The following is a 19,800-nucleotide window of genomic DNA, read 5'->3' as shown; positions in this document are numbered from 1 at the left end:
AAACATGCATTACGTATGTGGTGCATATGTATTAGATAGGCAGGTTGATGTGAATTTTTCTATATAAAAGATATAACTTTTTACACCTTTCTGCGCTTGAATTGTGGAGACCTCCACCTTGCACCCTGTGCAGAATAAACAATGTTTCCTATCTCGATTCTGTGTCTGTGTTTAGAGAGCTCCTAAAACTGGACACAGTGTGAGGGTGCTCGTGGTCTCCATGAAGATGCCCTTTCCCTGGCACCCACGGATGGATTAGGAAGGGGATAGGGTTTAGGCAGCTCCTCACACACAGGTTTGGGATTGAGGTCCATCCACAGAGTGGGGGTGCCCTGCAGCACATCCCCTCACCACTGCCGTGGGGCTGCCAGGATAGGGGACTTTGTCGTGGGGCCTGTGGTGGGGGGATGTGGGGGATCCCTCACAGAGAGGCTGTGGGAGACACCCACCAATGGAGGACCCGGGAGCCCCTGAGAGGCCATGGGTATCCTCACATGGAGGGATGTGTGGGACCCCCACTCACACAGGATGTGGGGGATCCCCCCTCACACAGAAGGATGTGGGGGATTCCTCCTCACACAGAAAGATGTGGGGGATTTCCCCTCACATAGAAGGATGTGGGGGATCCCCCCTCACACGGAAGGATGTGGGACCCCCTCACACGGAAGGATGTGGGGGATCACCCCTCACACGGAAGGATGTGGGGGACCCCTCACACAGAAGGATGTGGGGGATTTCCCCTCACACAGAAGGATGTGGGGGACCCCTCCTCACACGGAAGGATGTGTGGGACCCCCCTCACACGGAAGGATGTGGGGGATCGCCCCTCACACGGAAGGATGTGGTGGACACCCCTCACACAGAAGGATGTGGGGGATTCCCCCTCACACAGAAAGATGTGGGGGATTTCCCCTCACATAGAAGGATGTGGGGGACCCCTCCTCACACGGAAGGATGTGTGGGACCCCCCTGACAAGGAAGGATGTGGGGGACCCCCCTCACAAGGAAGGATGTGGGGGATCACCCCCTCACACGGAAGGACGTGGGGGATCGCCCCTCACACGGAAGGCTGTGGGGGATCGCCCCTCACACGGAGGGACGTGCGGAGCCCCCTCAGGCGGGGCGGGCCCGGCTGTGGGGCGGCTCCAGCCGCGCGGGGGCGCTGCCCGCCCGTCTCCAGGGAGCGCGGCCATGGCGGGCGCCGTGCGGGGCGCGGGCGGGGGAGGCGCCGTGGGCCGCTCCCGGGGCCCCGCCGTGTACCGCTCCCGGGACCCCGTCCGCAACCTGCGCCTGCGGTGAGCGCCCGCCCGCCCCCGGCCCCGGCCCCGGCGGCCCGCACAGCCCTGACGCTCCGCTCTCTCCCCGCAGGGTCCGCATCCAGCGGGTCGCGTCCGCCGGGCCCGTCCTGCCGCAGGCGCCGCCGCCGCTCGCCGGCCCCGAGCGCTCGGGCCGGGCCGGCAGCGCCGCCGGGGAGGGAGCGGTGCCGCTGGCGGTGATCGGGGCCTCTCCCGCGGGCGCCCGGCGGCCCCCGGAGAACGAGGAGGAGGAGGAGGCCGAGGTGGGGTGGCAGGAGAAGCTGTTCAGCCAGGTGGGTGCGCGGGGCGGCGGGAGGGGCTTCACGGAATGGGTCGGGTGGGAGGGGATCACTGGGGTCATCCATCCAGTCCGACCCCCTGCTCAGGCAGGGTCCCCTGAGCATGGTGCTCAGGAATGTGTGCAGCCGGCTTTGGAATATCCCCAGCGAGGAGACTCCACGCCCTCCTGGGCAGCCTGTTCGGTGCTCGGTCACTGCATAGGGAAGTTCTTCCTCATGTTCGGGCGAAACTTCCTGGGCATCAGTCTCTGCCCGTTGTTTCTTGTCCCGTTGCTGGGCACTCCTGAGCAGAGCCTAATCCAACCTCTGACACTTCCCTGTACTCACTGATAGGCATTGATGAGGTCCCCTCTCAGCCATCTCGGCTCAAGGCTGAAAAGCCCCAGCTCCTCTGCCTTTCCTCTTAAGGAAGATGCTCAGTCCCCTCATCATCCTCCCAGTCTCTGCTGGACCCACTCCAGGAGCTCCATGTCTCTCTGGTAGGGAGGAGCCCAGAACTGGACAGGCTTGGGGAAGTTGCCCAGTGCCCTTTTTGCACCTCTCTATGGGGTTCCATTGTTTCAGGGTGAGCTGCTGTGCCTGAGCCCTTCCAGGCGGGCCTTGGTGGGTGCTCTTCGCTGCCATGTGCCTGAGCAGTGTTGGAGCTGCTCCAGAGCTCGGGTTATTTGCTGGGATTCCCAAAGGGCCTTTTCTCTCTGGTGGCTTTGCAAACCTCAGCTGAAAGGTGTTTGTGGCTCTGCCAGTGCTGGTGAAAGGTGGCAGTTGTGCTTTACCTGTGGTGTTGTCAGTTTGAGGTGGATCTGTACCTGAATGAGTCAGCCTGCCAGACTCCCCTGGACCGGCAGTACCATGAGGAGATCCGGAAACTGGAGAAGGCTGGAGGTCGGAAGAACTATCGCATCTTCACCTACACTGACCACGACCGATTCACCAACCTAGAGGAGGTACCAGCTCTTAGTTGCTCTGTGTCCGTCAAAACTTCCAGGCCTATGGCAGAGTTAACATTTGTTGGTTCTTGGCCCTGCAGAAGCCAGGCAGATGCCCTGAGTGCAGGAGGAAGCACTGCTGCAAAGCAGCTTCACCTGGTGCCCCAGACCTTGGGTGGGATGTCCTTGTTTCAGAGTGATGGTTGGGACAGCTCAGAGGGACTCAGCTTTGTAGCACTGCTCTGTCGGTAGCTTGTGGGGTGGAGCAAGCTGTACTTTGCCACCAGAACAGTGAAGGAATTCTACAGTCATTTAGACGTTTGTGTTTGCCTGTGACTGTGTACATACCTGTTCTCTTCTCCGAGAGGAGAGCTGTGTTTGGGAAAGATGTCCTAGTACCATTAAGCTAATTCCTGTGTGTTCTCTCTTGCAGCTCTGCCAGAAGGTAACTGACTCAGATCACGAGGTGCCATCGTACCTGGCTGAGAGGATGGCCAATGTGAGGAGGAGAAGACAGGACCGCAGGCCAGTGTGAGTGCAAACTGGGGCTCAGGGCTTGCTCTGCAGGTTTCCTGGTGCTGGTGCCCCAGCTGTGGATCAGCCTGGTCTGGGGGAGAGGGAGGCTTGAGCTGTGTCACACGTGGAATCCAGGAGTGTGACTCCTCGTGGTGGGGGGCTTGGTGCTGCTGGGCTGAGCTGTGACTGGTGCTGTTCTGTTGTTCACAGAGAACCGAGTTCTCTGAAGTCGAAAATCATCACCTGGGAACCCTCGGAAGAATTTATAAAGAACAATCATGTGATTAACACACCTGTCCAGACCATGTACATCATGGGGGACCTGGGACCTTATGGGAAGTAAGTAAAATCCTGAAGGGATCTAGCTTTCCCAAAAGGAAACCCATCTTCACTCCTTACTCAAATCTCCTGTTTCTTTCACTAGCTGAGGGGAGAGAATTCCAAGAGCTCAGTAACTCAGGCTGCAATTTCTACCTCTTTCCTCATTTGGGAGGTAGCTGAGTGTATCCCTCCAAAATACTTCTAGGAAAGTATGTGTGTGTTTATTCCCTTCTGTACCTGCATGTGCCTTTACCAGCTCTGCCGTTCCAGGGAACGAGAGTGTCTGTGCTCTCTGTTTAGACTGTGTTTCCTTGATTTCTTCCTTTAGGCTTGGTAACAGAGAGTATGAACATGTTCTTTGCACAATCAAGGTGGATGGCAATGGGGTGATCACAGTGAAGCCTGATTTCACTGGCACAAAAGGACCCTACCGGTGAGTGGGACAGGGCTGGGACCTCTCCTGGGACTGTTACTGGGGGCTGCAGTGGCTGTTTCCTTCAAGCAGGGGATCAGCACTTAAATTGAGAGGTATTTTTGAGATTTATCCCAGAGATTTCTAAGGAAAGGTTATTGTCTGCATGTGCCTGGGGCCACGACATGTGTGACTGTGGGGCTTTGGTGCCAGTCCCTGGGGATGCAGGTTACCAGAGAATCATGGAATGGTTTGGGTTGGAAGGGATCATCCCATTCCACCCCCTGCCATGGGCAGGGACACCTTCCACCAGACCAGGTTGTTCTAATCCCTGTCCAACCTGGCCTTGGACACTTCCAGTGATGGGACAGCCACAGCTTCTCTGGGCAACCTGTACCAGGGCCTCACCACTGTCACAGGGAACAGTTTCTTCCAATATATCATCTAACCCTTGCCCCCAGTCAGTGTGAAGCCATTCCCCCTTCTCCTATCACTACAACCCCATGTAAAATTATATTATGTGTATGCCAGACAAAAACGAGTCTCCCTTTTTGAGGAAATGATGCTGGCAGACCCTTGGGAGCAAGGAGAGGGCTGTGAGTGCCTTTGTCTCACTGCAGAGGCCTGGTGGAGGGGACACTGCTGGGTCAGGGGACACTGCTGGGTCAGGGGACACTGCTGGGTCAGGAGAGCCCTGTTGATGCCTGTGCCTATTCCCTGCATAATGGAGGAGTTTTTCCCATGTGTTTTGGGGCTCTGCAGGATCGAGCTGGATGGAGAGAAGCGAGAGGTGTGGGAATACACCATCGAGAATGCCTCTGCCCAGGTGCAGCCAGAGGAGGAGGAGCGTGAGCAGCGCATGTTCAGAGACGTAAGGGCCGGCCGTTGAACGTGTCCACTAGTTCTGAGTGACAGAGGCAGCCGAGACCCTCATGCAGATGTCACTGCTAGTGCTGTGCACACCTGAGGTGACAAAATGTCACTGGCAGGGAGCCTCATCATGCCCAGGAATTTTAGAGCTCTGGCAGATACTCTCTGACTGCTTCATACCTTGCTCCTTATGGACACCTTGTCTGTAGTTGTCTTGCCTCTACCTGCAGTGATCTATAGAGTGAGAACTGATGCAAGAAACTACCCAAGTTCATGCCTTCCTAATGTCACCTGCCAGTGTTTTTCTATCTTTTTTGAGCAGTGGGCAAACTCCTTGATTTTCCTCTTGCTGCCTGTATATTTATTGAATGATTTCTTGTTACCCATAATGTCCCAGGATATTGGGATATTGTTTCATGTCTTGATCTTTCTGAGTTGCTTATTTGGCTGTGGTGGTTTATAAAAGTACCTAATGTTTGAGTTTATCATTTGTACATTCCCTTATTGTTTTTGTGCTCACCAAGGAAACTATGATTTTCCTATGCTGATCTCTCTCTGTTGACTTCACTGGAATAGTTTGTGCCTGTGCTTTTAAGATGTTATTTAAGATCTGATTCTTCAGAGCTTCTTATCCCTTAAAATTGGCCTTTGAGAAGATCTTTTCTGAAGCTGAAGTTCAGTGCAGGGTTAGCAGTTATGTGTCCTTGTTCTATTAGATCCTTACATTCTCTTTATGTGCTGTAACAATTAAACCCCACATGTGCTAAGCCTGGCAGCATTTTAAGTTGAGTTTAAATGATACCCACTACAATTTTTTGCAGTAAGTAACAACCAATATAATCCAATCCCACTTTTTGATGTTGTTGTTGTTGTTGTTGTTGTTGTGTGTGTTTCCAGCTCTACGGTCGGCACAGAGATTACCTCAATGGGCTCGTGGGCTCGGAGTTTGAAATGGTGAGTTCCAGAGGCTGCTGGCAGGGACTGGAGCCTCTTCTGCCTCTGGGGACTGGTGACCTGGCTCACTTGCACCACAGTCTCTAGAGACTGCTTCATTCTAGGGCAGTGATTGCTATTAACTTCTCAAGTGTCAAACACCTTAATGTGCCACTTTATGCAAGTTAACAGCCCCTCTCACCCCCAGGCTCATGCACAGTTTCCCTTCTCACTGAATTACCCAAACTGCAATCTTTTTTTTGTTCAAATTTTGTTTGCCAAAGGGTGAAAGTTGAACTTTCCAGTACTTTGATAGAGTGTCTCAGCTCGTCCTGTCCTTCCCCCTGCTTCCCCACCTTGGGTAAATGCAGGAACATGACGGGAGGAACAGGACTGTGATTCCTGCAAGTGACTTTTCATTACATGTTACATCTTGAAGTCTCTTAAGAGACTTATTGATGTAATAGTGAACTCCTGCAATCTGGGGTTTTGGGGATTTTGTCTCTTTAGAGCCTCTCTCCAAAGGGACTGTTCATCCCTGGCCAGCACAGTAAATCATTCATGTCCAGATATGAAATACCTGCGTGAGATGCTACTGGGAAGGGGTTGTTAAGGTTCCACCAGTAGTCACTGAGCTCTTTTATCTTGTTTATCTTTTATCTTGTTTATCTGCTTGTTTTTTCAGCCTCTTCCTGGTACTCTGAGACTTTTTGTGAATGGAGAAATAGGTGAGTCCTTGGTCTAAACAGTCATAGGGGCAAATATGGGTGTGCTGAGATGGCTGAGGCTATGAAGGGTCCAAGGATTCTTGAATCACAGGCTGGTCCAGAATAGGTGATTCTCTCCCAAGAATCCTTTACTTCCTTCTCCTTCTCCTCCTCCCTGTTTCTGTAGACTAAGCCCTTGAGAGGCATTTACAGGCTGCAGGTTACAAGTGCTGCAGCTGTTCTAGGAAGACCTAGATCTCAAGAAAAGGAGAACAGATTGCTATAATCTCTATTAACTTCCCAAAGAAACCAATTAAACATGTGACCTCCCTCATATGGCTAGTGGTATGGGGACAGGGCTAGTCTGGAGAGGGAATCTTCTCTGAGGATCATCTCCTGTTATGTTGAAGACCCAGCTTCCAGCAGTAACAGGTTGTTGGTGCTGGCTCTCCCAAAAGTCTACAGCGAGTGCTGGAGGAGTCTGTGTTGAAGCAAACAGCTGAAGTTCATTATTTCTTCTTCTTAGTTTCAGCTCAAGGCTATGAGTATGACAACCTTTATGTGCATTTCTTCCTGGAGCTTCCTAACCGTGAGTGTTCCCATTTCCAGCCACATCACAAAAGTTTGAGGAATAAAACAGGTTTTGGCTCATCCATCAGACTTTATCTGCTGGGAGTCAGCAAAAGCTGATGGTGGGATTGGGATCTAGTCAGAGGACTTCAGAGCTAAAATGGCAGAACTCAACTCTTTGAACTAAATTCATGCCTGGGAGAAAGTATCATCTTCCCCTCTCCTCACTTCCAGCTCAGGCTGGGACACAGAGGTGGTGGTGGTCAACAGTCTGTCCAAAGTTCATTCCTTATCCTGCAGAGAACATCCTTCCTGTCCTCTCCATCACGGCACTGACCTGGCCTGATTTCAGTGCTCACCACCCTGTTTTGTGCTGATCCTGACATTACATTTTGATGCATAAATAAGGCTCCCAGCACTCACTTGCATGTCCTGCAGCATATTTGGTTCCCCTGGAGCTATGGCTCTGGCTCCCCTCTCTGGTTATACCTGGATGTTTATCCAAAGAGAGACCACTTCTGCTCCTCAGTACTTTTAGATGAGGTTCTGCTCTGCTCTTGAGATGAGTTGGTGCTTTTCATGGACAGTTCAGGGTGTTCTGAGGAGCAGCCAGTGCCTTGAACAGGACAGGGTGGGACATACCAAGGGAAAAATCATATGAGGAGTGGCTGAGGGAGCTGGGGGATCAACCTGGAGAAAAGGAGGCTCAGGGGGACCTTCTTACTCTCTCCAACTCCCTGACAGGAGGGGGGAGCTGGGGAGGGTCAGGCTCTGCTCCCAGGGAACAAGGGGCAGGACAAGAGGAAATGGCCTCATGTTGTGCCAGGGGAGGTTCAGGTTGGATATTGGGAAGAATTTCTTCATGGAAAAAGTGGTCAAGCATTGGAAGGGGCGTCCCCATCCCTGGAGGTGTCCAAGGAATGACTGGGTGTGGCACTCAGTGCTCTGGGCTGGGGGACAAGGTGGGGATCGGGCACAGGTTGGACTCGATGACCTGGGAGGTTTTTTCCAACCTCAGTGATTCTGGGATTCTGTGGAATTCCATGTGGGTGATGTTACTTGTTTCCCCAGTCACGGCACTGACATTGAGCTGCTCTGGTTTGTGAGTTTGGTCTCACCCCAAGCCTTCACCACTGTGTTCACCTTCTCCTCTCCCCCAGAGTGGTCAAGCCCCCCGTTCCAGCAGCTCTCAGGAGTGACACAGACCTGCACCACCAAGAAAGTGGGCTGGGTAAGGGCACTTTCAGACCTGCAGAGCAGTTTGAACAGGCAGTCTCTGGAGTGGAACATGTGTAACAAACTACAGCAAAGGTCCTGACTTCATAGCTCCTTTCAAGAGTGGAGCACGTTTGGGATTCTCCTCATTCTAATTACACTTGCCATTTTTCCATGGAGCTACTGTCCAAGTAAAACTAAATCAAATAAAACTACTCCAAAGCAGTTTCTGAAACCTCACTTTTTTCTTCCTTCTGGATGACTGGTTGCCTTTGGAGCTTTGATTTTTGTGTTCTTCAATGCTCTGAGTTAACAAATCATTGTTCTGGCTTGCCTGGGGCAGGAATGCACACAGTCTCTACACTGATTTCCCAAAATGAATTCTTCTTATCTGCATCAGAAGCTGGTTCTGTTCTGTCTCCCACTCCTCTCCTAGAAAATTTGAATTTTATCAGCTTTTTGATGTCTTTTATGTGATCTAATTTGCATATTACAAAAACAATTATCATACAACATTTCAATAATACCATTGTTTGAGGTACTCTGCTTGGCTCCTGTAGAGATTGTGGCAGTCCAGTAGTTATGCAAGTGACTGAGCTGTCATTTGAGGTGTGTTTTCATTCCCTTTTCCCATTATTTTTAACAACCTGTTCCATCCACATAGCACTAAGGGGTGTATCCAGGTCCATCCTGTAACCAGGTGTTTGTTAGTGGGATGTGACTGATCATGTTTGGGCATCATTACCTGCTTTTCACTGTTAGTTCCTTTCTCTCTGCTCTCTATGCCCCCTGCAATGCTGGAGATGAATTCTCTTGTCCAAGAATCTGATCTCTGTCCTGTTCCTTTTGCAGGATAAGGTGGCACACTTTTGCTACCCCTTCACTGTGGAGATGTTTTACACCCTAGAAGATGAAGGTGTGTTTCCCTGTTACCCTGAAATCCTCTGATTCCACTGCTGTCTGGCCTGTTGGGGATGAAAGAACAGAGGGAGATGTTTCTGGTTCAGCAGAGGTTCACCCTGTCACCACACAGCCCCTGGACACATCCTGTGTTTGCCCTGCCTGGGAATCCATTAGCATTTGTATGGATCCACTGAGGTTTTCCTGCTGCAGGCAGCTTTATCCACTTGCAAAACCACTTGGATCTTGGCTTATCTGTCCCAAAACCTGGCTGTGCTGGGCTGTGCTGCCGTTCCTGGGATGCTGCAGCAGGAGAACCAGGCAGCCTTTTTGTACACAGCTTAAACCCTGTGCTGAGTCTTATGTTTGTAGACACGCTCAGTGACCTGTGTAATCCTTGTATAGTTCACATCACTTTGAAACTTCAGCTCTATTTTAAGCTGGGCTTCTCTGCTGCCTGTTCCTGCTGCTTCCTCACCAATCCCTTTGCTCTGTGGATGCAATTGCTAGGGACAGCTCTGTGGCATGCCTTGCCACTTGAATCCAGTGTACAGTTTGGATTTGGGTATTCAACCAGCACTGATGAATTTTCAGCCTAGGAGAAGCACAACAAGTTTGTTTCATTGTGGAAAAAAATAAATGCTTGGAGAGCTGTAGGAGAATCCAGGTTAATAATCCCCCAATAATGTTGGGAAAGGTCAGAGATAAACAGGTTCCCCTGGTTGGCATCAGATCATTCATGAAAGATTGCCTTGTCTGCTCAAAGATAATTGAGAACCCAGTTTGGACTTGCTGTTAAAGAATTTCCCTTAATTTTTAACACCAGTAATTCTGTTTTTATTGTCAAATCTGAGGGTCCAGCTTTTACAGGGAAAATAATTCAGCCACGAACCTTTGTAGAAGAAATACAAGAATGACTGTGGTAGAAGGGATTGTGTCTGGAGAAGGGAATAGATCTGGGGAAGGGTTTGGAGCATAAGTCATGTGAGGAGTGGCTGAGGGAGCTGGTGGGGCTCAACCTGGAGAAAAGGAGGCTCAGGGGGGACCTTCTCACCCTCTCCAACTCCCTGACAGGAAGGGGGATTTGGGGGGTCGGGCTCTACTCCCAGGGAACAAGGGACAGGAGGAGAGGAAACGGCCTCATGTTGTGCCAGGGGAGGTTTAGGTTGGACATTAGGAGGAATTTCTTCAAGGAAAGGGAGGTGGTGGAGTCCCCATCCCTGGAGGTGTCCAAGGAATGACTGGACGTGGCACTCAGTGCTCTGGGCTGGGGAACAGGGTGGTGATGGGTCACAGGTTGGATCCGATGATCTTGGAGGTCTTTTCCAACCTAAATGATTCTGGGATTCTTTGACTTCCTACTAGTGGAGTTGGACATTTAGCATTTTTTTTTCTCAGTGATAATCTCCTTCACAAAGCTGTGACCTGCTCCCCTTCTTGCAGACAGTCTCCCTCAGTGGCCTGTTCTCTACTTCGAGGTCCTATCCCTGGATTTCTGGCAGAGGTATCGTGTGGAAGGATACGGGTCCTTGGTGCTGCCAGCATCTCCAGGTAAAACATCCCTGGGGCATTGTTTTAATTGTCTGGGAGAAGGAGTTGAGTGGTTCTTTTGGGAATGAATTCAGCTGGTCCCAGGGATTCAGTGCACTGAAGGGGCTAACCAGGTGTCTGTGGTGCATCCTGCACCATTCTGCCTTTGTTCTGAGGCACATCATGTGTTACTGTCCTTGCTCCTTTGGTTGTTCCATCACAAAATGTGGTGTGATGAAGCCCTGGGGTGACACTGCACATCACTCTGTGTCCCACATGGGGTCTGGGGGTGACCCCCACATGTTGTGAGGAGATCCTCCTGCTGGGCAGGGAGTACTTTGAGCGCTGGGTGTGTGATTGGAAGGGGCTGACTCATGGTGGAAAATATTTGTAGAACATTTTTGATACTGTGCAGTGTTTCCATTTCCAGCCAGCTGTGGTTTGGGTCAGCATGCTGCCCTCTGTGACTCTGAACAGATCACTGCTCACAGCAGCTAAGCTGTCCTCTTGTCCTGGCCCAGGTGCCCACGTGCTCACCATCCCTACCTGGCGCCCCGTGGAGCTGGGGACGGTGGCTGAGATGAGGAGGTTTTTCATTGGGGGATCTCCTGAGCTGGAGGACTTAAGCTACGTCCGGGTACCATCGACCTTCAAGGTGGGCTCAGCTGCAGGGAGCGCTTCCAAGGTGCTCTCCTGCTGGGAAGTGGTACATTATGCTCTCAGGTTGAGGTGTCTGGAGACAGTCTGGACCAGATCTGAACAAGGATGAGCTGGTGGTCCTGTCCCTCTCACTAAAGAAATGTCTCCTCTGTGAGACTTGTGGTCCTGAACAGAGGAATGGGCAAATGCTGAGGCAGAGCTGTGCCTTCTGAGGGGTGAGCAGCTTAGAGAAGTGGGGGAGCACGGACCAAAGCTTTGACTTACCCCTGTCTACAAACTGTCAGATCAGCATTTAGTAGCAGCTACAGACTCCTCCTGGGTTTCTGTGAGGAATCTGGGCTGTACTGTGCCTGGAACAGCTTTCTGAAGTGAGAAGCCAATGGATGTGAGGCAAGCAGAAACTTCATGGTCTTAAGAAAGCTGCAGAGGTGCCTGAGCAAGGTGATGTTTAGTGCCAGCTTTGTGTGACAGTTCTTGAAACCTTCCCCCAGCACTGCCCTGTTGGCTTGCAAGTGTTTAGGTCCTGCCCTCAGCATGGCCTGGAACTATCTGCCCTTCTTTCTGACCTCACAGGGAAGGGAGACTGTGCCCACAGGAGTTTGTGGTCCTGTTTTCATTGTGGGGTTGCTCTAACCTGTGCCACCCCTGCAGGGAAAGCGCCTGAGCCGCTTTGGTTTCCGGACGGAGACCACGGGGAGCGTCACATTCCGGCTGCACTGCCTGCAGCAGTCCAAGTAAGTGCAGCAAAGGGAGCTCCAGCAGCTCCATGTCTTGTGCTAGTGCTGGCAGCCCTGGCCTCATCCTGCTGTGCTTCTGTGCAGAGCCTTCCTGGAGAGCAGTGCCCTGAGGCAGCGCATGCAGAGTGTGCTGGACCGGCTGGGAGGCTTCAGCCAGCAGAGCTCTGTCTACAATGTTCTGGGTAGGGCCTCCAGTGTCCTTCTCACTTTGCCTCTCTCGTGCCTCATTTTGACAGAGTGGGCAGGATATTTCGGGAGAATCCACTACTGGGGGGGTAATTCCCCTCTCCATGAGCTCTCAGAGTGCATGGCAGAGGTTTAATATTCTGCTCTAAGCTGGAAACTTCAGGAGGCATCAGCTCTGAGCATGCAGGAGGGATAACCACTGTGTGAGGGCACAGACTGGGCTGCCCAGTCTTGCCTGGCACTGAGCACAGCGGGTGGCACTGAGGCACAGGCCCTGTCCCCGATTCCACTGTGCACAGAGCAAAGGCAGTGCTGGAGAACAGAGAGCAGCACAGGCCAGGTGCTTTTACTTAGTCATAGCACCAGGACAGCTGCCACATCCCTGCCCTTCCCTGAGGCTGCCTGATGCATTCTGTCCTGCTGTCCCCTCTGTGTTGTAGAGGCCTTCCAGCGGGCACGGCGCCGGATGCAGGAAGCACGGGAGAGCCTTCCTCAGGATCTCATCAGCCCCTCTGCCTCCTCCATGCCCCGGCCACAGGACCTGTGAGCATCACCTCTGCTGCCTGGAGCTCTCAGCATCCTCCCTCCAACACGAGCTCCCATCCCTCAGCAGGAATCTCAGTGCTTGGAAGCTTCAGAAGCCCTTCCTTTGTTGTTTTCCCTGGATGGGGGAAGGAGTCTGTAGCGCCTCCAGACCCGGAATCTTCGCATTTCCACAGGTTCCTGTGGAAGGAGCACATTTCTTTCAAGGCCCTTTGTTACCAGGCTGTAACAATACAACCAATTGTTCACATTTCTGCTGAGCAGAGTGAAATACTGACATGGGACCTGTGAACCCTGTAACACCTTTTCAGGGATTGAGTAGTGAGTAATGAGAAAAATTGACTTGGTAAATGTAGTTTTCTTCTTAAAGAAGAGGGTGATGTGAAAGGATGCTGTTTGATACTAATGAAATGAGTAGGTAACTTCTTGAGAAGTGCTGATAATTGTTAGCTGTTGTGTATAGGGCAATCAATAGTAAAATGAATTCATACACCTCTGCCTGAAGACTGATTCATTCCTAGAGAGAGAGCTCTATTCCACACGGAGTATATGAAATGAAATCAAAGAAAGGACATTTGATGGATGGAGAACTGGACAAAAGGGTTACATTCTGCATTTCCTTGTGTATGCCCATAAGTTCTGGCTCTGCAGTGATGAGCAGGAGGATTCTTTGTTCAGGAATACAGCTGAAAACACACACATTCCCCTTAGCTCGTCCCAGGGCTTTGGCTGGGGCTGGAAGGTTTGCAGGCAGCGAGAGCAGGTGATAACATTTGCACAGCAGCTGAACTTTGAACTGCTCGAGCTGTTCATTTGAGCTCTGCTTCGTTGTTCCTTCCCTGATTGCAGAGCACTGCTGTGCTTCCTGGGGAAGTTCATGTGTACCCACTTTCTTCTGTTCTTTTCTCATTATTTTCCCCTGTTATTATTCCTGTCTCAGGTTCAGGGGAGCGAGGCTCCCTTCAGACTGACAGTGCTGTGTTGGTTTGTGCACCAGTCACATTTCCATGTGTTCTCATCTGTTCCAAACATAAAGGACAGGAAGAAAAATCTCAGGCTGAGACTGTGCAGGTCTGAATGTGTCTGTGTATTTAGAATTCACAGGCATGATATGAAATAAGAATTGACCATCCTCCTCTTGCTCTGCTCATTCCTCCTTCACAGGGAAGGTGACATTTGTGGTTGCAGCCATGTGTGGTGTTGTTAGAACATCCCCCTCACTCCCTTCCTACCATTTTGAGCTTGCCCCAGCCTTCACTGGGAGAACAAACCCCAAAAAGGAGTCAGAATTTGTTTCTTCTTGACCTCTGTCGTAACTCCCCAATCTGTCTGGCAGCTTGAATCTGGCAATTTCAATTATAAGGGGATTTTTACTCCCTTTCCTCGCCTTCTGCGCCTCCTTTTGATGGAGGAGGCTGCCAGGATGTGTTGGAAGTGTGGCCTTTGTGGCAGAGCAGTGTCCTCAGCCTGGAGCTGGGGGATGTGCCTGGTGGCACCGCCTGGAGCTGGAGCAGCAGAACCTTCTGAGCTCTGTGTGTGCTGTCATGGCCTGTAACAACTGACCCAGGATGAGGAGCATTCAGTGAGTATGTAACATCCCTTATCTCTTTATTTTAATCATCATTCATGTCGTGGCCTAGCGTGTTTATTACATGCAGAGCCTAATTTCCTTCTGGGTGTTTTTGTGGTGCTTGTCATTGATAGCCGAAATTCGTTCTCTGAGATCCATCTCAGGGTGGAGTTAAGATAAGATAATCCTTCTCAGGTTAAGATAAACTCTTTTTTATCAATAAAGCAAAAAACCACCTTTCTGATTGAGATGATGCTGTGGCAGATCCTGTTAGGTGGAATTTTTTGATGAGATCAGGTTCCTGACTCATTGCCCAGCACAGTTATATGGCAGGATTTAGTGTATTGAGTGTTAGGGTTACACAAAGATGCAAGAAGATTTACATAATGGTATTATTTTGCTACTTAAAACTCTGTAGAGTGTGAAATCTTGTAGAAACTCGAGAGAGGAAAATTCAGAAATTAAAAATTATTAGAACCAAGCAAGCAATCCTTCCAAAGTAAGAGATTGTTTGCAGTTCTTCACCTTCGTGCTTGCAGCCTCCTTGGCTTGACAGAATAAAGTGGTGCTGGTAAAAGCTGGTTTGGAGAGAGCCTTCAGCAAATGTTCTTTGAATTTGCCCTTTTATAAATTAAACTAGCAAATTTCCATATACATGTAGATGTATGGAAATGTCACTGATCTTTTAATCACAACTGGCATTTGTGCTCCGAGCCTGCCAAGGGAGCCCGGCTGGAGGGGAGGTTGTGCATCCACCAGGTGTGCACAGCTGGAACAGGAGGTGATCAGAGGGATGGGGCACCTCTGGCACGAGGAGAGGCTGAGGGAACTGGGGTTGGAGAAGAGAAAGCTTCGGGGTGACCTAATTGTGGTCTTCCAGGAACCTGAAGGGAGATGACAAGAAAAATGGAGAGAGACTATTTACAGGGGCCTGGAATGACAGGACAGGAGGGAATGGCTTCACACTGACAGAGAGTAGGTTTAGATGGGATACTAGAAATAAATTGTTCCCTCTGAGTGTGGGCAGGCCCTGGCACAGGTTGCCCAGAGAAGCTGTGGCTGCCCCATCCCTGGAACTGTTCAAGGCCAGGTTGGATGGGGCTTGGAGCAAGCTGGGATAGAGGAAGGTGTCCCTGCCTGTGGCAGAAGGATTGGAATTAGGTGGTCTTTAAGGTCCCTTCTAACCCAACCCATTCCATGATTCTATGATTCTGTGGCTGGAGTGGGGTTGTGCATCCACCAGGTGTGCACAGATGGAGCAGGAGATGGAATAGGAGATGGAATAGGAGATGGAGTAGGAGATGGCTGTGGGGACAGGCAGGAGGAGAGCCCAGTGCCCTCCCTGGAGCCTTGAGGAGCTTCCTGCCCAGAAGTGTCCCTGCACTGGAGGGGTGCCTGTGCAAGGAAACTTGGCAGGAGAAGGGAGAGGAAGGACCATCGTGGGTGCACAAGAGCTTGGGATGGGTGGGCATGAGTTAATGGGACAGGGGAGCCCAGAACTGAAGGTGGAGGGAGGCTGGAGGGCAGGAGGAGCCTGCAGCAGGCACAGGCCAGGCATTGCTGCAGACTCTTGGGGAGCCCAGAGTGGGTCTAGCAGTGAGACCTGGGGGTCTCTGCCCCAGTGTGTGACCAGCAGCCCCTCAGCTCTGGCTACACCAGCTCCAGGAGCATAGCTGGTTTCTCTGCTTCTTCCTTCGGGCACACTGGGGCTGTGATGGGTTTTTGAGTGCCAGCTGAACTGCCAGCTGAGTGGGCATCTCAGTCTGAGGCTGAATCCTGCAGCCTCACCGGTGCTGTGGGTGCATAGGGGCACGAGCCGGCCCAAAGGCCCCCGGGGGTCTTCTGGGTTCTCATTCAATGAGCTGTGCAAACAAAAGGGAATGGTAGGAATGGTGGATGGAAAGCCTGTGGGCAGTTGTCAGAGCCTGCGTGGTACAAAATCAGCATCCATTAGAAATTCCAGTGAAAATGTAACGGAAAAAGAAAACCTAGAGATGAGTCATTCACGTGACGGGAACAGCTTCCCACCAAAGTCAGCCTGCAGGAATGGCATTGCTCTCCATCGAGGAAGATTTGGGCTGTGGTAACTCCAAATTAGGGACTTGCTAGGAAACTTCCTTGCCCCTTTGGCTTGGCCCCATCCCAGGACTGGGGATGTGCACCAGGAGGTGCATCCTTCCCAAAGGAAGGATGCTGAGATGTTGGGACGTGCACCAGGAAGGGTGTTGGGGAAGGAAGGATCCTGGGGATATGCACCAGGAGGAGTGTTTGGGAAGGACACTGGGATGTGCAGCAGGAGTGGTGTTGGGGAAGGAGCCAGGGCTGTGTCCACACTGGAGCTGCAGCTCCAGGCAGATTTGTCCTTTGCCTGGTGTGTGGGGAAGGGAGAGGAGTATTTTATCTGCACCACGGGCTTTAAGTGGTCCTTTTTAAACAACTTCCAGAGGCTGATTGTTGGATCAATATATTTTAATTTTAGCCACGGAGTTGGAGTAGCAGAGGAAGGCTCCTGGCAGCAAAGGGAAGCTCTGGGTTGCTTTGCCTCTCACCCCCCTGCTGCCATCTTATTAATGCTCATTGTCCTCCCAAGATGCAGCCCACATTCTCTGCAGTTAATGTCAGTATTTCAATGCAAGGCAGAGTAGAGCTGACCCGAGCAAAATCCCACTTCATTGGATCAGTCAAGAAATAAGTGTCCATGTGCCCTGTTCCTGCACTGGAATGATTGCTTTGGTTTGATTGAATTTCTCTCACTGCTTTGGTTCGAGCAGGTTTTTAAGTGCACCCAAGTGCCGTGTAGGCTGGAGGTGCTTCCCTTTCTCTCTCATCTGTCAAAATCATTTTCTGGAGTAACACAAAAAAAATCAGAAAGGACTGATGGAATCAGACTCCGCTATAATTTATTCACAAGTTCTTGTACTTAAAAATAAAATCATCTGACTTTCACAACAGTTGGGAGGATTTCTACAATGTGTGAAAGTGAAACTTGTCTTGGAGGTGTGTGATTCCAGGTTGTTTCAAGCTTTCCAGACCTGAGAATGGAAGGATCATCCTTTGGGAAGGTGGGAAAGGTGGTTTTCCCGTGACTCAATGTGACCTTAGAAAGCCAGAAAGGTCGAGCTGGACATCAAGGTCTAATCCCCAGCTTTCCTTCAGGCAGCATCACCGTGACTGTTTTTTCAACCTGTTCCTTACATGAAGATAGAGACTACAGATCATCCCTGTCAGATGTTTTATTTTCCTGTGCAGAGCACTGGCAGTGGCAGCTTGTGCCTGTTGTTAGGCTGCTGCTGGAGGCGTGAGGAGAAGGAGGGAGCCCGTGATTCCTGCCAGGTGGTTATTGTTTCTCTGAGGGGTTCCCGTCCCACACTGCCACTGCCTGGGGGATCTTTGTTCCCTCTGCTCATGTCCTTTTGAGCACCACGATGCTCTTACAGCTCTGGACATGTCATTGGGAATAAGAGGCTGGACGGAGGCCACTGTTTCCTGCTGCTGCTGGAAGCACTGAGTCCTGGCAGTGTCCAACTTCTCCCACCACAGATTTGCTCAAAAGGGCTGCATTGCCTCCCTCTTCCCCTTGGTCACCTCTCCTCCTTCTTTTCACTTCTCCTGTCCCATTCCCATCTGACTTTTTCAGTCAGCCCAGGCCCACAGGGCACAGATCTTCTGTACTTTCCACCCCAGTCCAATGCCTTTCTGGGTGTCCTGCCTCAACCTCTGCAGGTTGTGGCGTGGTTCTCCTTCCTCTCAATGTCATCTCCCTATTCCCTGATGTGAACTGGCCCCAGAGTGGGGACAGGAGTCCTGTCCTCAGAAAAGCCGTGGCACAGCATCCTCTTGTCCTTGGGCACAAGGGATTGCAGCCCATGTTAGCTGTCCAAAAGCAACTTTTTAATGGCTGTTGGCATGGAGACAGGCACTTGGAGCAATCGCCACTGGCATCATCCCTGCTCCCCTCGTGCAGGGAGAGGCAAATTCCAGCTGGATCTGCTTCTGACCGTGGTCGTAGAGGGCCTTTCCCTGCACTTCTCCCACCCTCCCTGGCACACCCCTGTGGGCACAGGCAGTGGGGTGCTGGGGTGAGCCTCATCCCTGCCTTGCCTGTGAGATCCTGCCTCTCCCTTGCCACAGGACCTGGCCTGTGTTCTTGGCAGCAAGAACTCCTCCCTGGCTTCCCCGGCACTGCTGTGCTCAGTGGCTCCAGTCTGTCCCTCCCTGAACAGCTTTCCAGTCTATTCCTCGACAAATTACTTCTGGCAGCTGCTCCAGGATCTCTGTCCTCTGCCTCCAAAGGCAGTAGTGTCCCTGAAGTGACAGCAGTGGCTGCAAAATGAATGAATGAGCAGCTTCAGGTGGTTTCTGGGCTGCAGCAAAGCTGCAGGTTTTGCAGCCCCCGCTCGGGGCTGAGCTCTGGATTTCCACTGTGTCCACACTGTCAGCCTCACTCTGAGCCAAGACATTGCTTTTTTCTGTGTTTCTGGTGAGGATTAATTCTGCACCCTGTGGTGTGTGTCTGAGTTCTTTCTTCCATCGACAGCCGTGGTCCTGTCTCTTCTGATGGAAGTCCTTAGGAACGGCAGGATCGATCTGGGATGCACCGCAGATGCACCAGCCATCCTTCTGCAGCCTCTGCTCAAAACACCTCTGTAATTCCTCATGTGTCCTCAGGTTTCTCTGCTGCATTTTGCGCTGCCTGACTCACCTGAAAGCCCATCAATACTCTGAGTGCTGCAGTCACTGGAGCTGTGCCTCTGGCTCCCTGGATTTGCAGCCCCTGTTGCTCTCAGCACGGGTGAGGAGCTGTCTGACCCCTCCGTGAGACCACAGGTCCCCAGGGCTCTTGGGGGGGGGCCACACCCCCAGCTGTGTCACAGTTCTCGGTGTCAGAAGCTGCTCTGTCCCTTTGTCTCAGCTCTCTACGTGGCAGAGCTCCCTGAGGTGGGTGGTGGCACCCAGCACAGAGGGGGTCTGCATCCTCCCTGGAGGTGGGAAGCTGTTGGGACTGGAAGTAGGAAAAGGTGTTGTGTAGCAGGCAGGAAGCTTGCAAAGTGGGAATGCTGCCTTTCGTGGTACTCCATGAAGCTTGGGAGAGGAGGAAAATGTTTATTTGGGAGCCTCTTGATGGGATTTGGCTAAAAAGGTACTTCTGGTGGGAGTGGGGTGGTCCTGCTCGAGGTCCTGTATGGAGGAGGGTGCTGACCTGTCCTGCTGGAGGGTCCCTGCTCTGAGCAGGCCCGTGTTAGTGCTGGAGATCCACCCAAGTGTGCTGAGCTGTGGCAGCGTGGAGGGAGCCAAGTGTGGGGCCACAGGCAGGATGAGCTGTTTGCTCACGGGGAAGGTGCTCCGGTGTGGTGACGGTCAGAGCCATCCCCAGTCTCAGCTGGGACAGCCAGAGTGTGGTATCCTGGCTCTGGGGAGAGGTGAGGACAGGGAGTTGGGTCTGGAAGGCTTCATCCTTCTCACCTGCCTTGGGGAAGGGTGAGCGTGGAGGGACTCGAGGAGGTGATGCCCTGTCCCGGCAGAGGCTCAGCCCAGGGCCCTGCTGTGAAGGCACCTGCTGGATAAAGGGGAGCTATGGCTGTCTGGGAGCAGGGAACACGTTTGGGATGC

The 19,800-nt window shown here is 51.8% G+C and overlaps 2 protein-coding genes across 2 annotated transcripts in view; one reads left to right on the top strand and one right to left on the bottom strand.

Moving 5' to 3' along the window:
• Nucleotides 1-19,800, bottom strand: part of BAZ1B (bromodomain adjacent to zinc finger domain 1B) — a 192,446-nt gene that overhangs the window by 104,454 nt on the left and 68,192 nt on the right. The gene's annotated exons all lie outside the window — the stretch shown is intronic.
• Nucleotides 1,192-12,772, top strand: MKS1 (MKS transition zone complex subunit 1). The gene is made up of 17 exons (XM_050325605.1): nt 1,192-1,295; nt 1,369-1,588; nt 2,383-2,538; nt 2,954-3,051; nt 3,247-3,375; nt 3,686-3,790; nt 4,532-4,640; nt 5,537-5,593; nt 6,258-6,300; nt 6,806-6,868; nt 8,010-8,080; nt 8,917-8,980; nt 10,408-10,515; nt 11,016-11,149; nt 11,806-11,888; nt 11,976-12,073; nt 12,518-12,772. The coding sequence occupies exons 1-17, from the start codon at nt 1,192-1,194 to the stop codon at nt 12,622-12,624; spliced, it is 1,749 nt and encodes a 582-aa protein (XP_050181562.1). The 3' UTR covers nt 12,625-12,772.

This window comes from Myiozetetes cayanensis, unplaced genomic scaffold (genome assembly GCF_022539395.1).
Source record: "Myiozetetes cayanensis isolate MyiCay16 unplaced genomic scaffold, myiCay2020 scf30, whole genome shotgun sequence".
Lineage (NCBI taxonomy): Eukaryota > Metazoa > Chordata > Aves > Passeriformes > Tyrannidae > Myiozetetes > Myiozetetes cayanensis.
This window is presented reverse-complemented; position numbering and strand designations above follow the sequence as displayed.

Coding starts and splice junctions, on each gene's coding strand:
- MKS1 (XM_050325605.1), top strand. CDS start 1,192: ATGGCGGGCGCCGTGCGGGGCGCGGGCGGGGGAGGCGCCGTGGGCCGC. Junction 1,296..1,368: donor GTCCGCAACCTGCGCCTGCG/GTGAGCGCCCGC, acceptor CTCTCCCCGCAG/GGTCCGCATCCAGCGGGTCG. Junction 8,981..10,407: donor TTACACCCTAGAAGATGAAG/GTGTGTTTCCCT, acceptor CCCTTCTTGCAG/ACAGTCTCCCTCAGTGGCCT.